General features: G+C 42.7%; 1 protein-coding gene across 2 annotated transcripts in view; it reads left to right on the forward strand.

Annotated features, from left to right (window-relative positions):
* CAPN3 (calpain 3) overlaps positions 1-20426 on the forward strand; it is a 338459-nt gene that overhangs the window by 237514 nt on the left and 80519 nt on the right. Inside the window, exons 15-17 of one of the 2 annotated variants that reach the window (XM_069638824.1) lie at positions 1077-1094; positions 16615-16719; positions 18141-18218. In XM_069638824.1, coding sequence (XP_069494925.1) covers positions 1077-1094; positions 16615-16719; positions 18141-18218 — 201 coding nt within the window. The remainder of the gene's footprint in view (positions 1-1076; positions 1095-16614; positions 16720-18140; positions 18219-20426) is intronic. The other variant, XM_069638823.1, reaches the window with a different exon arrangement.

A 20426-nucleotide genomic window follows, 5' to 3' on the forward strand; every position in this document is an offset into this window, starting at 1 on the left:
TCATGATTTTCTTTTCATTCTGGTAGTCCTCCTGTAAAGTACAGTTCATTTTGGCCCATGTGAATTCTCCCACCAGAATGTTTCTAAGCACAGACTGTTTGTGATAGCTTTCACTATGCAATGTCGTGTTGGCCTCTGTATGTTTGCAAAATGTTCTTCTATGTAAGTGACCATCCTTGATGAATCACTCTAAAAATGCTATCCTTTCCTGACTATAATTGATTGTGCACTTGATGCCAAATTAGTTAGCATTGAGGTGCCCAAAATGTTCCATTAGCTTGTCTTCAGTACCTTTCCAGATCAACAGTGTCTTGTCAATATATATCACATCCACTCTACTATCCCTGCGGTGCCAAAAACCAAAGCATGGGTTTGTTCCACTTGGACCATGAATAGATTGTCCAAAGATGATGCAGATGTGGAGCCCATAGCCACCCCTCGGGTCTGCTGAAAGAACTCCCCATCAGATAAAAAATAGTTTTTATTCAGTGCTAATTCAAGAATGCCACAAATCATTTGTTTTTTCATTGCAATGTGACGCTGACAATGTGCCATGTTGGTACTCTATGGCCTTAATTGCTAATTTATGATCAATTGATGTATACAAAGCCATCACATCCAAAGTTACCAGCTAGTAATTTGAACCCCACTTAAATGTCATTCAATTTCTGTACTACATGCATTGAATCTCGTGTATAGGACAGCAATTTCTTAAAGAATGGGTTAAAAAATGAATCCATGAATTCGGATAATGGTTCTAGGATGGGTTCCACACTACTAACTATAGGCCTCATTGGTGGTATATTTGCAAACTTTTTGTGCACCTTTGGTAAATAATATATGGTAGGAATAACCAGATGTGTAACCCAAAGATACATGTATTTTCTTCCTGTGTGATCATACCCATCATTAATCAATTTTGTAAACATTGCATGTAAACTTCCTTGAATTCATTGATCACACTCCTATTATGCCTTTTGTACCATCAAGGTGTATGTATGTGTTCCCTTGCTGATTTGACCTAAACTTTCATATTCATCACAACAAGTAGCAGCTTCGGGCAGTATAAATTCTAGAAAGACAAAAAGTTTAAGGTATAGGATAGCACAGGATTGGAAATAACCTATTTGACCTTTTTCATTGATTTACCCCCCACCAAAATGCCTGCAACAAATCATCCCACTCTTCCCCCAGTTATCCATGGCCCCAACCTCTTACTCCCGCCCACCAAAAAAAGACCACTATTAAGCTGGCCAGCCAAGCTACAGTGGACTTCTTGCACCCCTCAGTCATCTAGATTCTCTTCTCTTTCCAGCCTTGCACTCTGAAATGCCACCCATCTTTTTCAATCTACATTGTAGAAATCATTACTTCTCCTGGAGTATAGGTAGTTGCAGTCAATATGAATACTGCTGGTGATGAAAGCAGCAAAGAGCCCATTAAGACCCCCAAACCTGAGATCATAAAAAAGCAGAGTAGCATCAGAACAGTGAAATTAAAAAAAATTCGAAATATAACCCTGCATTCAGCCTATAGAGTAGCCTCGTTGATACAATGCCCGCTTCTGCTTCTGCCAAGGCCTACTATGCAAGCATCTGTTGGAGTCGAAGACCCAGTCAAAGAGGCCTCCTTAAAAATGAGAAGTCGAGGAGCTGCTGAGAGGCAAACCAGGAAGAGTGGCAAGTGAGCGACCGAGAAGGAGTCCTGAACTGAGGAGTCTCAACCCCTGACAATTATTGAGACCCAGGGATTTTGTATGAGTTCAGACAATTTGCATTTGAACCCCAGACACTTCTGGTTGTACCTAGAAACTTTGTAGCAAGGAGAAACTATTCTGTGCAGTGTTGTTCAGGACACGCAAAATCCCTCCATTCACCTTCACATCTTGAATAAAGGAGTTAAAAATGACCTAGTTTTGTCATATGTAACATTTGTTACAGTGCCCACCCCCCAAGAGGCTTTGAGATGTGTACTAAGCCTCTAAGAGAGTTTGGTATTAATTTGGCAGTAAATCCCCCTAATTACACCCACGCTCTATTACCGTCACCGCCACTTTGTCCCACAGATTTACCGTAGTATTACAAGTGGTGGCAGGCCGGTGTAAATCCCCATTTTTGGAGTTCATAGGATTCCATGGAGATTTCGGCAGGATTACTGCCGGCGGTAATTCCTGTGATTTTAGTCGATTTTGGGCAGTAAATTGGGAGATTCACCTCCAGCTTTCTGCTAGAGGTAAATTCTACACTTCACTGCCATACCGTAGTATGGCGTTGCAGTAATGTGGTGGTAATGCAGCAGTAACAGAATGACTGCCATTTTGACTTGCACCGGCAGACTTGTAATGAGGCTCAGTATCTCAAATGTAGGTATCAGTCGTACAGTTTCCGGAACAGAGAAACTGGTCACTGGTTGCTTCTTCCACATATTGTACTTAAAATAAATCTGAGTTCTATTTTTTTCAATACAAAATTGAAGAAGGCTCTGGGTTGAGCAGTGTCATGGCACCTGCAAAACAAAATCACTTTCACCTTTTTAATTCGGCGAAAAGGACAGACGTTCCCTGTAGCCCTTCTGCCTTTTCTTATATTGACAATAAAATGACATAGGCTACCCCTCCCTTTTCCGCATATTCACTGCTTTTGCCCTGTGTTCATTAAACATTGGTACAATAATCCACTGCTACCAGCCAGAAACCTGGATAGCACAGGGCCAATGCACTCGCCGATGCAGGAGCAACACAGGTTCGATCCCTGGGTCCGTGCTTAGAAACCTGTGGGTAGTAAGCGCATTATAAATAACCAATTAAAAATTTAAAAAATAAACCTGTTAAAAACTGTTCAATATTGCATCATAGCATTTATAAATTACATATTAAACACATAAAGCCTACACAATCAAAGGAGTCGACCATTTTGTCGGCTCTCATGAAGACCCCAATGTGTACTTCCAAAGTTGACTCTGTACCCCTGTGAAGTTAGTAAACGTGAGTGACCGCATCTTACACCACAAAACTGCTCACATGAAGGAGCTCGGACAAGTTCTGGAACAAATTACAAACTGTCATTCACACATTCCCAATGTCATGTACTGTAAGGGAATAATTCAAAGCCTTATATCTGTATGTTTAGACTCCAATGTCGAAACACGTGTTGGCTGTTTAGTAAAACAATCCTGTTTTGTTAACTGTCTGGTCTATGTATTGAGTCAATGTGACTGATATTGTTGTTTGAGTTTTGGTGTGGTATGGCGCAAGTGGTTAGATTAACACCATTCGTCATTTTGTGTGTCTTTGGGCTTTGGTTACTTCCCTCTGACAAATGCTAGCCAACCCACATTAATGGGACAAGGTATTTCTGGAGATTACCACGCATCCATGAAATACTATGGTAGATAGCTCAGCAGGGTGGTATTGAATTGATATTTTATTTCTATTGCGCTCATACACAAGCGTTTCAGAGCCCACTAGAAGTGTCTTCACATCCTTACCATGCCTTGAGTATGTCGCTATTCCAAACCAGGCTGCAGGTAACGTCTTAAAATGAACTTAAACATCATTGAAAAGGTTTAAAGGGCTTTTATTATTTCCCCCAGTGAAACATGATGATGTCGAGACACTTCAGAAAATAAAAATTATGACCAATATACGATAGAAATCAACAGAAATGTGCCACCGTTTTACATCACTGCAGAAACACAATCTTAGAATAGTATATAGGTTATGACAGACAGTATTTCCTTTAGTGACAATTGGTGGAGCAAAATCAAACTTGGTATGGGTGGTGATAAATGGCCATTGCGCACCTGCCTGAGTGAAGTGTAATTATTCCCTCATTCCCTTTTGTCACCCTGCTGGCATGTTGCTTGGCTGAAAGACACACATTATGAGTGTGTCTTAGTCAACCTGTGTTGCCTCTTCTGACATTTTAACGGAAAGAGTGCCGGATGTCCAGGTTTGACAGAACAGTGTTTGATTTGTTCTACCTTTTTGCTTGACCTGTGTTCCTGTTTTGTGCTGTATTTTAATTACTATCACTTGTGATGGTGTAGAGGAAGTCCCAGACATGGCCTGCACCCCCGCCCCCCATTTCGAGGTACCAGGAACGTACTCGCCAAGGTATGTGACGTATGAGGAGCAAATGAACCAACAGAGAGCAGCACTTGGGCTCTGCCCAGTGTACATCAGAAGAGCAATACCTGTTGAAGCACCCGTAACTAGACAACCATGGGCTGCATGATACCCTCTTAGACAACCATACCAGCAGCTGAGACAAAATGAAGAGTACCTACTGACAGTCCACGAAGAGACCCAAAGAGCCTTAATGGATGGTCAGTGGAAATGACACAAGGGCCTGGACAGACTCACGGATGAACGAAAACGGCTATCAAGGATAGCACGCCAGTGCGAGCAGCTATGAAAAATAGATGTAATGGACACAGGAGAAGAGACGATGTTGAAACGTAAGGAAACGTTACTATGAGGCAAGATGGAAGTAGCCAACCAGCTAACACGTGTAAATAGGCCTGGAACACAAGAAGCTAAGAAAACAGTACTGCTGGTAATGCTTAGTAGAAGAATAGATCGGCAAGCGCCAACCAAATATTTACCTCAATAAGGCACAGTATACAAGTGTGACTCCATTTTGTAAGCAGAAGTGTGCCCAGGAGGCCAAAGGCCTAACAGGCCAGGTTTCATATTCCAGCTAAAGCCAGAAAGAAGAGCGGAATCGAAACTCAGCAAATAAGTTGCTCATGCCTGGGAATAAGAGGTCAACCCAAGGAAGGGGGGAGAGCGGCAATGCTGGAGAATCGAAACTTCAGAGCATACCAGCCTGCCCTGTGAAGGTCAAGATAAGAGGGGCCCAGGCAGGTGGCGAGGCTAAAGGAGAATCAAATACACGAAAAGCTGGAAACTGAAGCAGATTCACAGTGAACAGACATGTGACCAGCCAGGCGAGAAGAGTTACCAACGTCTGATGTCACCCAGATCCAAGGATGCCATAACTTCTCCAGATAAGAGGCTACAGTTTCGAGGCCATACCCAGCCAACTAATTGACACATAGCCCAAAAGCACTGATTGATGGAAGGGAGGCAGGGTGAATCTTGGGACACTAGGCACCTGGGTGTCCATTCTGCATGCTGCTAATTAAAATGGAGATTTATGTCTAGGGGTGTAACTGCCCAATCACAATGGACCAAGTTATCTAGGGACCTATAGATAGTAGAACCAATAGGACATGGTACTTGTAGTGACGTCTATCACGTGTGATGTAGATGGAGGGGTGTAGACGCCCACCCGATGAGAGCTATCCAATCCGCATTCTCTGTTACCATATACAGATATAGCACCTATACTTAAGTTACCTTTTCCAACCAATTATGTTGCATGACAAACTTGTAGAGTTAGACGTCAATGATGATGAGTTTTTGGTATAAATGTTACTGTTTGTATGAAGTTCGAGGAAGTTGAAGCGAGACAGGCGATCGCATCGCTGCTAATTCCCATTAGTTTCCCCGTTTTCTGTACTTGTCATTAAACAGACTTCCCTTTGCCAAACTATTTGAGTTGTCCTTATTGAGTCGTGTTGGAGTAAGTGAATCCTGCACCCCGTTCTTCACATGGTGCAGCTATCTTGTTTTACAGGTACTCGAGGGTGAGCTCTGACCTATGGGCCCGTCAGAGGACATTCCCCCTCTCGTGTACAATGGTGCACACACTATTGCTGTCCTTTAGTCACGTCATGGCCTTTATTGGCACGTTTGTGACTGCACTGACTTGATGTGACTGGCAAACCCGATTGTCTTTGCAAATGTGTATTTGGGTGGGGAGTCATAATGTCGAAAAAAAAATGTCGACAGACAAAAATGTCGACAAAATAATGTCGAAAAAAAAAATGTCGACTTTCGTTTTTTTTAATTATATATTTATTTTAGGGGTTCGGGAGTAAAAAAAAAAGGGAAAAATAAAAAAAAATAAAAAAAAGGGGGGGCTGGGGGGGAACCCCCCCATTTCGAAAAAAAAATGCATTGAAAAAAAAAGTCGACATTTTTTTTTTCAACATTTTTTTCCGACTTTTTGACTGTCGACATTTTTGTTGTCGACATTATGACTATAAACCGTGTATTTGTTAGTTGTCCAAACATGTACTGTAAAAAGGAATGCAATCATATAGTTTAAACAATTTCACTTCCTTAATATGGGTTTCAGAGAAATGACACTGCTTCAGGAACTAGGGGCAAACAGAACAACACTTCACAGGATGACACAATCTAGGGGGTCTCTAAACAGCTGTAGTGAAATGGCAACTTCTGCTGTAATTTACTCTTCAGTCTACAAAGGAGAAAGGTGCCCCATTGAAAATATGTATGCATCTCTGACTTAATACGCTCTGTGCAGTTCAATAAATTAGCATTCTTCAACACTTATTGCTTCTTTTCAGGTACAGTTTAAACCTCTGCAACAGTTTGCAGTACTTCTCCAACTGAACCCCACATTCAGTTTCAGTGTCGCGACGGTGCAGCGTGCAGCATATCGCTACATAAGATGCAATCATGGTTACATTAGCTGCATGGCATATATGGGTGCAATTTTAGGGGGGGAGACAAGGCTGTTTGTCCCCTCCCAACTTTTGTGGCCCACCATTTTGTCCCACTCATTTGGCAGGGTCCCTTTCATTTAGATGTTATGCCCCCCCCCCAACATTTTCATCGAAGATACTCCACTAAGGGCATCACACCGAAAGCGGCAACATCTCAAAGGTGCGCGGGGTGCACAGTTATGACTGTGCTTTGCCTTCACACCCCTGCAGATCTCCCCTCATATGTCCAGATTCAACTAGGGGGCCTGCGGCAGGGGGCAAGGGGCCTGCTGCAAACCCCTCCATGTGTATCCAGTGTTAATGTCGCAGTGAAAATGGCCGCCAGGTGGCGACATTTCCCTAAAAATGCACCCTCCAGACAATCAAACACGTATCCCAGACATTCTAGGATTGGAGGTAATAATATATAATGTAGTTTTTGTATTTATTAAGTGCTTATGGTTGTAATCTAAACCTTTTTACACTGAAATAAAACATACACACATTTCATTAAGTTAAACATCCTAAAACATAAATTAACACAACTAAAACAACAATACGTTAAATTCATTTAGCTCATCAATTCACCTAAATATTTAAAATATCAGCAACATGTCACATCAAAATAAATTTGCTGATAAAAAAAGGAAATACACATAAATCGAAAAAGAAAATATAATATCTAACGCGTACATCGCATGGTAAATGACTCCAATCAAGGCTACGCTTGCTTTACTCAAGGGTTTCTGACATTCCTTGTGCCCTGAGCCATATTTGAAAGGCGGCAGAAGTTAAAATAAGCGACAATGCCCTCTATATCATGCTCCAGAAATACACCCCCCTAGAATATTTGGGGAAAGAATTTTAGGGGTCTTGAAAAAAATCTGGTGACTTTTTCACTGCAACATTATCACATGGAACCCCTCCATGGATATCGAAGTGATCGGCACCTTCCTGATACTGGAATATACATTGACTCACAGACTGCATTTGGAGGCAAGGTTTGCGTCAGGATCCCCCTGCCCCCCAACAAACACCTTCGATCCACAATCGTGATCCTTGAGTGCATATGCAGTGATGGGCTTCAAAGGGCCACTCCTCATCAATGGCGCTTTACATAGCAACATCCGTTTGGTACGTGGAAATGTAAAAGAAATGTATGAATGCTCATGGAAGGCATGAGCATTTCTATTCTTGATGATTACGTCTTGCAGGAGTCTGCCAGACCTAGCATTGCACATTCACTGCTGCCTGGTTTGTGACGGAGCCTCACAGTCACAGAGCAAAGAGCTGTTGATCTGATGCACGTCAAAGTTGTTGTGAATTTGAATGTGCATTGGTCTGCAGCTGACACCCCATGCATTCTGCATCAGTGGAGAAATCGCCTTTGTGAATCTGCCCCAATGACTTCTAATCTGTCCCAACAGAATAGTCTGCACTGTAAAAAATACTCTGGGAACTAAGGGCATGGTTTTTAATCAAAGAAGGGTATAGAATCTTCATCCTGTTTCACATGCAAATATTTACTCAAAATGTGCAATTATCAGTCAGTCAGAAAATGCTTTATTCGGCAAGTTTGCCATCGGCACAGACAGGTTGTAAAACACTGCTGCATAAATCCCATGCTTTACGTCGAAAGACACAGTGGTGTTAACATATGGTTCACACAGTCTCACCATAAAATCAGTTAAATTGCACAATCAGCAATAGGAATTTGATCAAAGAACAGATAAAAGCTTCCTATGAAGCCAGGCACGATAAACGAATTTGGCAACAAAGTAAATATCGTTTGTGATTTCAGTAGATCGACATGAGGCAACTGCTTTTACAATATTTTTGACAGGTGTTTTTCTGAATAATGCAACCAAATACATTTTCCTCAATTCATTATAACATTCACAGAAAAGCAAAAAGTGCACAACAGACTCGGGAACCATACCACAAGCCGGGCAGTTTTCAGAGGTGTTACCCCTCCAACGGCGAGTCAAAGTCGCAACCTGGAGGGTGCTAACTCTGAATTCCATAAACAGGGTACGCGCATAAGATGGGGCTATTTTTTAAATTATTTTATTGGTTTGCTGAAACCTTTTAAATACAGAGCATACAGATTTCACACATCTGGCCTTATTCGAATGTTTCACAATGTCCACGTGGTTCCAAAAATGTTTTTTTCCTTTTTACTATTTAGAGTCACTATGCATCGATGCTGTTGAGTGTCAACAGGTTTTCTATGTCCTTCAAGAAATTAGTCAAGGCAAAGATCAACTTCCTGTCGACTCCTTCATACATCTTCTGCCACCAGTCTTCTGCACACAAGGACGCCTTTTTCAAGAGCACAGGGCCTAAGTGGACAGATCTGCATGGTCGCAGTTTTTGCTAGAACAAAATAAGATGCTTTAAGGTTTCAACTTAATTTTTACAGCTAGGGTTATTAAATCTCGATAACTCTCCCCACCTTGAATAGGCTTCGAGGAGAGATAATCCAACCCTGATTTCAATTTCAGGCATGAACATAAAAGACGTTCCTGGTTGTCACGTTGAACAGGCTGCTTAAGGTTCTCTTTTTGAGCTACGGGCATGGTTGACGGATTCCTCCACAATTCATCCAAGCCCCACCGATCCCATCTGTTGTTTTACATGACTCGGCCATTGCAAAGAACGACCTTCTGGATGGTTCAGCAGGTCTCAAAGAGCTTCTTGATATTTCCCAAGTTCTTGTGAACCCCAAGGTCTATCCCAGTAAAGAAAAATGGTTTCCAGGTCAATTTGTGAGTTATAGGTTTTAGGCCAAACTCCATTAATATTGGAGCACTTGGAGAGCTACACGGTAACCCTGTAGCTTCTTTAAAAATGTGTACTCGGCTACCCCCAAGTTTAAACAATTGGAGTGGCCCCACATCTCGGCTACATACAGGACTGCTGATGTAACCTGAATCGTATAGATGTTAATGGCAGGTAACGCTGCTTGCTCGCCATGGAAGGCCACCACTGTTCTTCTCTGAATTGGTCTGCGACCTACTAGACTGACTTGCCCATGTTCCAGTATCAGAGAACCTTACCCCAAAAATAATCATAGTAGGGGGAACCTGTTCCAGAACAGTCCGGTTACATGTCTTCATACCGAAATATTGTACAAAGAATGAACATCTATCGAATATTTCATAATGAAAAATATATAGAATGCACATTTTCTTTTTCCCCCCAAACCCCAGTTTTTCACCCTAAAAACCCACCCCAACCGTTTCCCAGAAATATTTAACCCTTTATCCCACCCCTAAATGCATTCTCTAAAAAAAAGTTATAAAATATGAAATATATGTTCATTCTTTATAAAATATTCGATATAAAGACTGCATACTGAACAGTCCACACAATGTCCAACCCAAGAGCCGTAACCCTCCACCTTCTTGGTAGAAACACCATCACCTTGGTCTTACTCCTATTGAGGGTCAGTCCTAACTGGGAACACTTAAGAATAAAGTGCGCCAAGCCCTGCCTGATCCCCATGGGGGACGTGGCCAGCAGGACTGAGTCTGCAAAAAATACAGCCGGGCAAGCGTCAGCACCTAGTTTCGGTGGATCAAGGTTCCCCTCGTGGCACTCTGCCACCCATTCTAAAATAATCTCATTTATGCAGAGACAAAACAGAAGCGGGGCAATCACACAGCCTTGCCGCACACCTCTGTCAACAGGGGAACTGGTTGGTAGTTTTTCCTGCGGGGCGCCATCTCACAGTTGCTGCGTTAGAATAGAGCTGGGCAAACTGACATGGCACCCGCTACTGAGCAAAACCTGGCACCCTAGGTACGCTGTCGGAAGCACTTTGAATAATGCAGAAGCACGCATCCTTTTTTAGCACAGTATATTTTCGCAGAATAATGGACAAGCAAAAGCACAGATCTACTTTGCTCAGCCCTTGCTGGAACCCGGCCTAGCGATGAGAAATAAGACCGTTGGCTGTTACCCAGTCCTGCAATTTTTGTAAGACCACCTTCACAAATAGTTTCCCCGATACATTGAGTAGTGAAATTGGCCTATCGTTACTCAGGTTTTCTCTCCCACCCTTTTTATGTATGGGTACAATCTCTGCACAAAGCCATGAATCGGGGACCTTGTTGAGGCTAATCACTGCTTGGAACAGCCTCATTAATACGGGCACCCAGACATTGGGCTCGTCTTTCCAGAGGTGCAATTGTTTACTTATTGCCATTAGCAACATAAGGCAACAGCGTATCTAAAAAAAATGACACCTTCAATTATTTTTAAAAACCTCTTGCCTGGGTCAGACCTGTTGAAATTGTTGGTGGATTAATGTGAACACTGTGTTACTGGCTTCAGTCACTATTTGCTTCTGCTATGCTCTTTTTCAGGACACATAATGCAAGCCGACCGCAATACCCATCTGGCTTGTTGTACGTCTTTGTGCATTCAGATAAGACTGAGTTTTCAATGTCTGTGTCTCCAAGCGTTACATAGTTCTAGAAGCCTGTGACCTAGGGGCAGCCACTATGATGATAATGTGTTTTTTATATTGTGCTTCATTTCAGAGTCTTCCAGTTTCTAAGCACTGTAATGATCTGTCCCACCATTATTACCTACCAATGGTAACCAATGTATTGGCCTCAAGGTGTGGGGGGTGAAGTTGGTCCTGTTCCCAAGGCATGCGTGTTGCGCTTGAGCCATCCGTTGAGACCGCTTATGGAAATCAGTCTTCTTCGCTTCCTGCAGTCCCACACTCTGATGAGGGGGTCTGGGTGAGTTGAATTTAATCTCTGGAGTGTCCTTGAGGGTTCAGCATAGATTTGGATGGATTCAGCCTTTCCACGACAATGCATTTGAAATGGGCAGCAGATCTCCTGATATTGGGGTTCCGCAGCTCTCGAAACTCACAGGACCTCGAGAGATGGTTCAAATCAAAGTTCATTTTGGGACTGGTTGTTCCCACCGCCAAAGTGAAGGAGTCGTCCTCTTCGGAGCTCCTCTGTTGCACAGAACTTTTTCTGTGCAACAGAGGAGCTCCGAAGAGGACTGTCGGGACAGCAGTGGTCGCTTCACAGTGCTGCAAAGCAAAGGGTCTGCAGGCGCCTCTGGTCATCATCTTCGGTTACTTCAGCTTTCAGTGGTCAACTTGCCTTTCACTACAGGAACCTCACAGTATATAAAGTTCCAGCACACATTTCACTGCAATCTCTCTCAGCAATATAAAGAAAGGAGCATTTGGTTGTCCAACCAGGACAGCCAGACCCCCATAGGGAGCTGGTTTTATTCAGGCACTCTGGTAGACAAAGGGCAGGGGGGTGGAAAACTCCTCCCCTACTTCCTGCCTCCCCAGACACTCTGGAGCTTAGGCAGGGACACCCAAGGGTCCCCACCAAAGGCGAAATACTCACACCGGCCTCCCCCTCCTAGAATGGTAGAAAAAGGGCTAACAAAGAACAACCATGCTAGTAATGGCAATAAAAGAAGGGAGGCCCCAAGTTGGTACTTGGGTACCCCTATCGTGCCCTACCGAGGCTATGGACACAGCCTGCGGTGTAAAAATTACACAATAGTTGGTAGAACATGTCCACTGCCACCAGCCATAACTAGGAGATTGTCTATGTGACTAAAAAGTCACAGGAGCAGAGAGAAGAGGGATACTAGATATCCCTTTGGAACTCCACATAAGGTGCTGTGTGCCAGTCTCTCAGACTATAAGGTTTTAGGAGAGATAAGAACTGAAGTTACTCTAGGATAAAGAAAAATAGACTCCATAGTACAGGTAAAATACAAAGAATAGAGTTCCAAAAGACAGAGCCCGTAAGAATGAATGAGTGGAAAATGGCTCCACTTATTCAGGATTAAAGAAAAAGGTCCAGAAGTCCAACAAAAAGCGCTGCGGGGGTCTCAATAGGAGAGGGGATGAAGCAGAACAATGATAAATCCCCCTACCAAGTGTGCACACTGAGATGCTCCCGTTCTGCGAACACTGCAACTTTGGTAATACTCCTTGAGACAGGGTTGCTAGCCAGTGGCCCCTTCGCGAGTTCGGTATTCACAGGTCCGTCTCTGCTTCTGTGCCGCTGTGCCCCCTTGGAGCGCTGCACTCACTCGCACACTAGCAGCGCGTCACGTGTAAAATTCAACACCGGAACTGATATAAACAATTCACGCTGCGTTAGCCTTTAAACAGTCACACTTGTTAAAGCTGCTAAACACTGTTAACCACATCTCATTGTGCTCTTTCCCCAGAACATGATGCATATTTTAACACAGTCAAACACTGGAATATGCTCACAGTCAAGCAGTAAGCAAAAGAGGGTACTTAACCCACTGAAGAGCAGAAAAAGAAGCAAAAAGGACCCGGGCAGGAAGTGACTAATAGGGCCCAGAGGAAAGGAAGTGGACTAAGGGACTATAATGTTCACAGGACTTTTGCGATGTGTAGTTCAGTTTCAATATTTTCATTATTTTGGTTGTGTTATAAAAAAAAAAAAGAAAAATATAGTTTTAAAAGTGAAGATTTGAATCTGCTGAAGAGTAGAATAAATAAAGTTGAAGCATAATGCTCGCCTCTGGTCTTGACCTAGAATTCAAAATTATCTCATTATCGAATTGCTTATATTAACTTTTTTATTCTACAATCTCACATGGTTACTTGTAAGAAATTAACATATCATGGCATTACAGCAAATGTGCACAACTGGTTTAGCTGGGGGTTCTGAGGGTTGTACTGCTCATGTTAGTAGGGTGCTGGTGCGTGAATTTTACATTTTTAAAAGAAAAGACCGGCATTTTGAAATGTAGATTGTATTTATTGAGGTAAACGCCAAGTTGGTTGAATCCTATTTTGCCACTTTTTTTTCTTTAACCTTTTCTTACTGCAAAAAAAAATAGATGTTGGGCTAGGTGTATAGTGGGGGCGAGGGATTAGGTGAGAGGGGAGTGTAAGGGTTCTCCTGCGCATTTTGCAGTAAAATAATCAGTAAAATAAAATGCAGTGAAATGGGATTCTACCATATTTATATTCAGTGAAATCTCATACATTTTTTTCCCTCTATTTTTGGAACTGTAACACATGGGTTACCTATTTTACATTTTTAGCTGAGAAAAAAATCTGAATTTTTCTTAGAAACATAATGGAATCACTAACTAACTTAGGCCACAGAAGGATTAAGGCAGTAAGGCCGGGGGCAAGACATTCAGCACATGAGTAAAACAGATTAAAGTACTTAATGTGTCATCATTGTTACATATGTTTCAATACTTTAATTTGTAAAGTGCAATCGCTGCCATTTGCTTGGCCTCTTCCAATAGTATGAATTAGCAACCAACCAGGAGCACTTAGTATTCGATGTGATAAGCGATTGATAGGAACACTATTTTGGAGGCAGTGAGAGCCAAGTCACCAGGCATGAACATGTCGGCATACTATTGTCTTTTCCCACAAAACATACATTGAACAAGAAACTGTTGGCAAGGATACAAAATACTTGGAACATACTTTGAAACGACTGCCTCATAGCAGCAGTACATGAGGACATTTCATTGGACCGGTCCATTTGAACTGGCCATGGAGAAAGAATAACCAGTTTTTCAGGAAAATATCTGATGTCTTGTAATGTCATCACCACTTTAATTTGTTTGTGTGATGGGACTGAAATCATGTTTTGAAATACGAGGAAACCTTCACGTATTAGAAAGTAAAGACAAAATCAGGACAATCGATGCTTCTCACACCTGACAGTGCACATCTTGAGTGTTGGCCCGCAAACTCCATAGCATGTACATTAGCCAACTGGGATGATGAGCCAACACACTCCCTTCTCTCGCAATGCCACAGAGAGCTAGAGACAAGAAAGGCTGTTGTGGATGCAATCAAATATCATGTGTGTTCAATGCAATCTCCCGCCTTGCCTGCTGTATGGGTCTTTCTTGTTCAAATCTCCTTTCATTTCAATGATCAACATGTAAATCAAGTCCTGAGGAACATGGCGCGCTGCAAAGGCCACTTCATGCATTCCATCAGACAGTCGATCCGCCCTCATATAGATGTTGGCTGTGCCCAATCATGTCAGTACACGGATTGTATCACAATTCATTGCTAATTGTACCCCTTTTTTTGTAACATCACGGATTGTGACGGGAAGAGATGGACTTGGCATCACTAACAATAAAGAAGGTGCTAGGGACTGGACCCCTCTGCCAGAATTCTAATGGGTAGTCCACTCATACCTTTGTACCCAAAACACACAATTTAGAGTGGTACAATACCAGGATTCCAAATTGAGGGGAGCTGGGAGCTATTTAGCTCCTGCTTCTAGCATAGTAGAGCCCGTTTAGCAACTAGTGCCTTACAAACATATAAATGTGACATTAACTTGGAGTATTTGAGAATGTTAATAAAGAAGAATTAGAACACATCTAATACACATTTAAACACAATGTTTCATAGAAAATGGACACAAAGCTAAAGGGTCATCTCTGGTAGCTCCTGCCTACAGAATGATGCCAGCCACCCAGGAGCTGCTTTTAGCGCTTGCTCATCGAATCTCAATTTGGAACCCTGCAATACATACATGCTTCTCCTGCACTGTGATGTGTTGGACCACTCACGCTGTGTTGGGTTGTGTGTCCTTTGACAGGAAACTATCACACTGTGTATGAAGTGTCAGTGATTGTGCCGTTTCAGCATTATTAGCACTTCTGCATGGGTGCTGTGGCATTGCGGAAGTCCTGCTTTCGTATGCAAATGACTTCTCTTACTGTGCAATGCAGGTGCATTGCAATACATGCTAAACTATTACTTCGTTTTAGTTTTTGCTGCATAAATGTTTTTGCTTCATGCAACCATTTTGTACAGTCAGATTTGACTAATGCCTGCACTTTTTTTTTGCATGAGCGCAATTCACCTTTCCTGCCACCAAGATGGCATTTGTATTCTTCTGGCATTCCTAATCTGTCAATCCTCTCTGTAGACTTACTATGGGAGTGTCAGGTGTGGAAACAAAACCGTTATTACTCTCTCCTTGTTTGAAAAATGTTTGGCTCTCGCGCTCCACTGGTACATCTTTTGAGTCTAGCAATGAAAAATTTGATACTGGAATAAAACTATTCGCAAATTTGTTTTGTGGATTATTTGTAATTCCACTGTAAATCGGCAAGTGTTTCACACAGATTGCTTGATAAGGTACGTGTTGCATGCCATAGCATGCGTGTGCGTGTAGCAATTTGATTTATGCTGCATATCTTGTATGTCAGAACTTGTGAATTTTCTCAATCTGATGACCCCCTTGGAGATACAACTTCAATATATTCGTCGTTATACTCACTATATGTCCTGATGAAACACTCTGTGTGAAACATGTTGACTTACAGCACAATAAACCAAGGTGAGCCCTGCACACACATTTGAGATTCCCTTTATTTTGACATATGAAAAGTTTTTATTTTTAACCCACGTTCCACTGCACCAAGCAGCATTTGGGCCAAACTCACCTTTTTTTTTAAACACCCCCTACTTTCTGCCAGTGGAATCCTAGCATTTCTTACCAGTGATGTGGAGTTCAAACTCCTTAAATGTAAGTACTAAGCATGTAAAAGGGTCTGCTGATGCGCAAACACCTATAAAACTCTCCTTCCTGTATTGCTCTGTCATTGTCTTTGCATGCGGGGAAGGTGTCTCAGAATGGAAGAGGTGTACAAACTATACATTGTAGCTCAACAAGAAGGAAATTGACCTTCAGTAAGAGGAACTTCTTGAAATGATGGGAGACTGGTCTTCTTTGTTTTATACAGATGTGCAAGGGTTCATATTGAAATCCACATGGGCCAATCTTCTTTCTTGATACTCAACTATGGTTGTACGTGTTTTATAGCGCTGCACGGGGAGGAATTTGGCATCGTGAACCTTTTCTGAGCAATGATGCATGTGGCATGGGCAAGCTCGTGGAACAGATCTTCTGAAGCTTAGCAATATCTTCCATCTTATAACCACTTCCTTTCTTTTCCTCTCACTCCCCTCACCCTGCTCTCCCGCCCACCCTACCCTCTCCGTAGCCAATCATCTTTGTCTCAGACAGATCAAACAGCAATAAGGAGCTGGGTGGCGACGAAGTGGATGACATGGCAAACAAGAGCCAGGACAAAAAAGAGAAAAAGGAGGTTTCTGTCCTTTCTGCCATAAAGGGCAATGGGCTACGCCTTTGCTGGCATGCGCGTTGCATTGGCGGAACCCTTGTGGGGAAGAGGGCGGGGGGGGTTGCTGGGTGGCCATAGATTTGAAAATGACTCTTGTGCATGTTGATCAAGATTTGTTCTCCCTAGTTCCAAGCAGGTCACCATGTGACCAATTCAGAGCACTTTGTTACAAAGGGACTTCTAGGTTCCGCAATAAGGAGGGGGGGGGTGTGTGATGGGTATGGCACATTTACTGGCTAGCAATGGAGGACTGGAGCAAGAAACAAGGGGAAATGGTGTAGGGAGGGGGCAGCCAGTCGTTGAGCTACCAGATATTCTGGCTAAAAGAATGCCATGATGTGCCTCCATTGATTATGCTGTCTGGGGCTGATGGGAGATGTAGGCCAAAACATCTGTAGTGTGAGAGGTTGGCTAACCCGGATATAAAAGCCATGAGGTCGGGCCGCTCCAGGAGGGCATGGGGGTCTCCTGTAGAGTTGCTTGGAAAATGTGAGCCATGCTTCTAGTTCAAAATGAAGGTCGTGTTTGAATTGCTTCTTTTGAAGAGCATGCAGTTTGATAAGAGCCAAAGGTGTGAGAGACCCTCAACTGAGAGCAAACAAGGCCAAATATCATGTTCTGTTGGATGATGTCCGCTCACTGAGTCCACACATAGGTTTTGGATCCCTATATCATACCCGAGAAGATACATATTTGCATAAGTCTGGTCACGCCCACAAGTACCGTCCAGCATGGAAACACCAGGTTGTGCCTCTGAATAAGAGCACCACCAACAACCTCAAGGATTGTTCGGGGATGCTCCAGAGTCAGGGATTCTACACTCCGATGGACCTGTTTGCTTCCGTTTGCTGTTTGACCATTTAAGGTGGATGATTGGAGTGCTGTTTGGGTGGATGTTTCTTCTGTGTGTTTAGTGCATGGGAGAGAGGGTCTGTCAAATTCAGCAACCCTGTGGTCAGTAATACAAGCATTGACCTCAGAAGGATGAAGGGGTGAGTCGGGTCTGCTGGAATAGGAAATTGCTAAATGCAAGATTGTCCCGTGTCCAAGGCGAGCGCTTAACCTTGAGAGAGCCACCTTCAGTGAACATCAAGACTTTAGGTGCCCACCTCCGCATTCAGAATAACAAACTCATTAGCTGCTGGTTTTCAAGATGGCTTTGTCCCTCGAAGCATCTGAGAAAGGAACAGCCTGCAAGCGGCGACTATCTTACAATGCTATATTTTTCCGAGACGAACATCAAGTTGGGGTGACACAACGAGCATGCGTACAGTGCGAAACAGGGTACCTTGAACTATGTCTATTACAGAATGCAACATGTGTAATTGACTTGACCAGGGAAGTCTGCGATTGGCTTGTCAACCACTTTTCTTTTGTCTCGGCAGAGCCCTGCAGCAAATAAAGACAATGAAACTGAGGAGGAGAAGCAGTTCCGGAACATCTACCAGCAGATCGCCGGGGACGTGAGTACTCACATTTGAACTTGGCCGTCTTAGACTCAATTTACAGTGACTCCAGGAATGTCTACCAGGCTTGTCCTCTGTTGATTGAATGTAGACATTATCCTGAGAGCCTCTGTCATTCTGTGCTCACCAAACCCGGCGCAAGGGTGGGTATAGCAGACATCCTCTCCTCAAACACTCTTGAGTGAGTCTAATATTTATTACATAAACCTAATATTATTTCCCAGTTGACGCATGCGTTGTGCCTGGTGATACTTTCTCAATGCTTGGACAAATATGATCTTTGTATTAAAATAAATCTCAAAGCTTGCTTAAATCATTTGATGGCGTGTTAACTGGATTGGTGCTCTATTGTCACCTCATTGCCCTACAGCTCACTGCCGCACTGCAAACAGCCTCGTTATCTGTTGATCGTAACCATGATCTCAGTGCACTGAGGGGTAAAATATATAGCTTTGTAAAGCAGAGCACATATACCTGTGCGGTCAAGGTGACTCTTCATCTCAAAGGTATCCATCGAAATGGAAGCTAGGGAGAAATGACGCTGGTGGAGATGGGGGAATTGCTTGCGAGAAGCCACTCCTCCCAGGGACTCCTCATGTATGACACGCTCTACATGCCACCCACAAACGAGTGATGGTGTTTACCGGTGCCCCACGGAGATCCCCTCTACACCTCTAGCATTGAAACATGTCTCTGCCACCGAGGACAGCATGTTTCTCCGAGCAAAGCAGGCATCCATTGGGACCCATCAGTAGTGTTCAGGGAGGCCCACCTGGTGCAAATAGTTGCTAGTTGCATTATGCCCTCAATTGAAGGCTTTTGGTCACTTTCAGATTGCCTTGATGTTGCATAAGCATTATGTCTGTTTCTGTTTATTTTCTATAGCACCTTACGGCAAGGCGCTTGACAAAATTAATGAATTGGTACAATAAATGGCATGGTAGGAAGGCTGACTTTGCCAATTGTTAAAGACTTGTTAAATGTTTTAAATGCTTTCAAAAGAAAATGTCATAAACAAAACACTGTGAATTTTAAATAAGCTTTTAGAATATCGGGTGAGGAGAAATTTTCAAGAATAAGAGTTGCTTCGCTTTCTTATCCAATGATGATAAATACATGGTCTTCAATAGGGTAACTTATTCAGCTGAATGTAATCCAGAGCTCAACACGTTTCGGGATATTTCAATCCCTTCATCAGGAGAATCATTTTCAAGTCTATAGAGCCAAAAGTAGATACCTTTTTCAGAAAAAGTTAATGTATAGTCCAAATCATATGTACCTTTTCCAAAGGGAAACAAGAACATCTCATCTTCTTGTAATAGTCTGTTCAAGTCGAAATATAAATGTGGCAATGTTTTGATGTTTCCTCAGTAGCAAGTCAATCGATTCTGTAGAGTCAATTGACTTCCTATTGAGGAAGAAAGACCAGAACATATTCAGAGAATTGCTGTATCTATATTTCTGACATTGGGAAAGAAAAGGTACCAAATGGTAGTTTGGAATCGCACAAGAAAGCTAAAAAAAAAACCTCATACTACTCAAGTTTGCATCAGGGTTAAATCGAGCAAAAGCAGTTTTTCAACCGGGATAAAATAAATGAGTGTACGGTTTCTCCAGATTAAATCTTGCATCTTTCATGCTAAAACGTGAGCAAAATCAACATAACATTTGCAACATTTCTCAAGTTCGCATCATTTTACAAAATGTTTTCCCCCATTTAAATAAAAGTATGTAGGTGATGTTTTCTGAATTCATGTAACATAATAGGCATCTATGCTGCCCCCATTACCACTGTAAAGGCTTCCTGGAGCTCAGGCTTATCCGAGTGGATATTACATATACAATTTAAAATGGATGAATTTAAGGATGTATTTTATAATATGTGATGTGTTTGTTTTTTACATCTTTTGTGCTGGAGTTGTATGGGCATCTATGCCTGAAATAAAATTGATGAAGCATATTGTGAGCACTGCTGGGTCCCCAGATTTTGGTCTGCTGTGGAAAGCCTCGGGGGTGAGCGGGGGGGCTAAGAGGGTTGGAGAAAGCAGGAGCAAGAATTACACAGTAAAAGGTAGGTAAGGAAAGGCAGCAAGGGGGGCGGGGGGTGAGGTGTTTAAGTTTGGACTTGGCTACCATAGGTTGCACAAGAGGAAGTGCAGAATTTTGGTGGTGTAGGGCTGAGCTGCCGATATCTTTACATGTGTA

The sequence above is a fragment of the Ambystoma mexicanum genome, chromosome 14, assembly GCF_040938575.1.
Source record: "Ambystoma mexicanum isolate Mex_15411 chromosome 14, UKY_AmexF1_1, whole genome shotgun sequence".
NCBI classification, from domain to species: Eukaryota; Metazoa; Chordata; class Amphibia; order Caudata; family Ambystomatidae; genus Ambystoma; species Ambystoma mexicanum.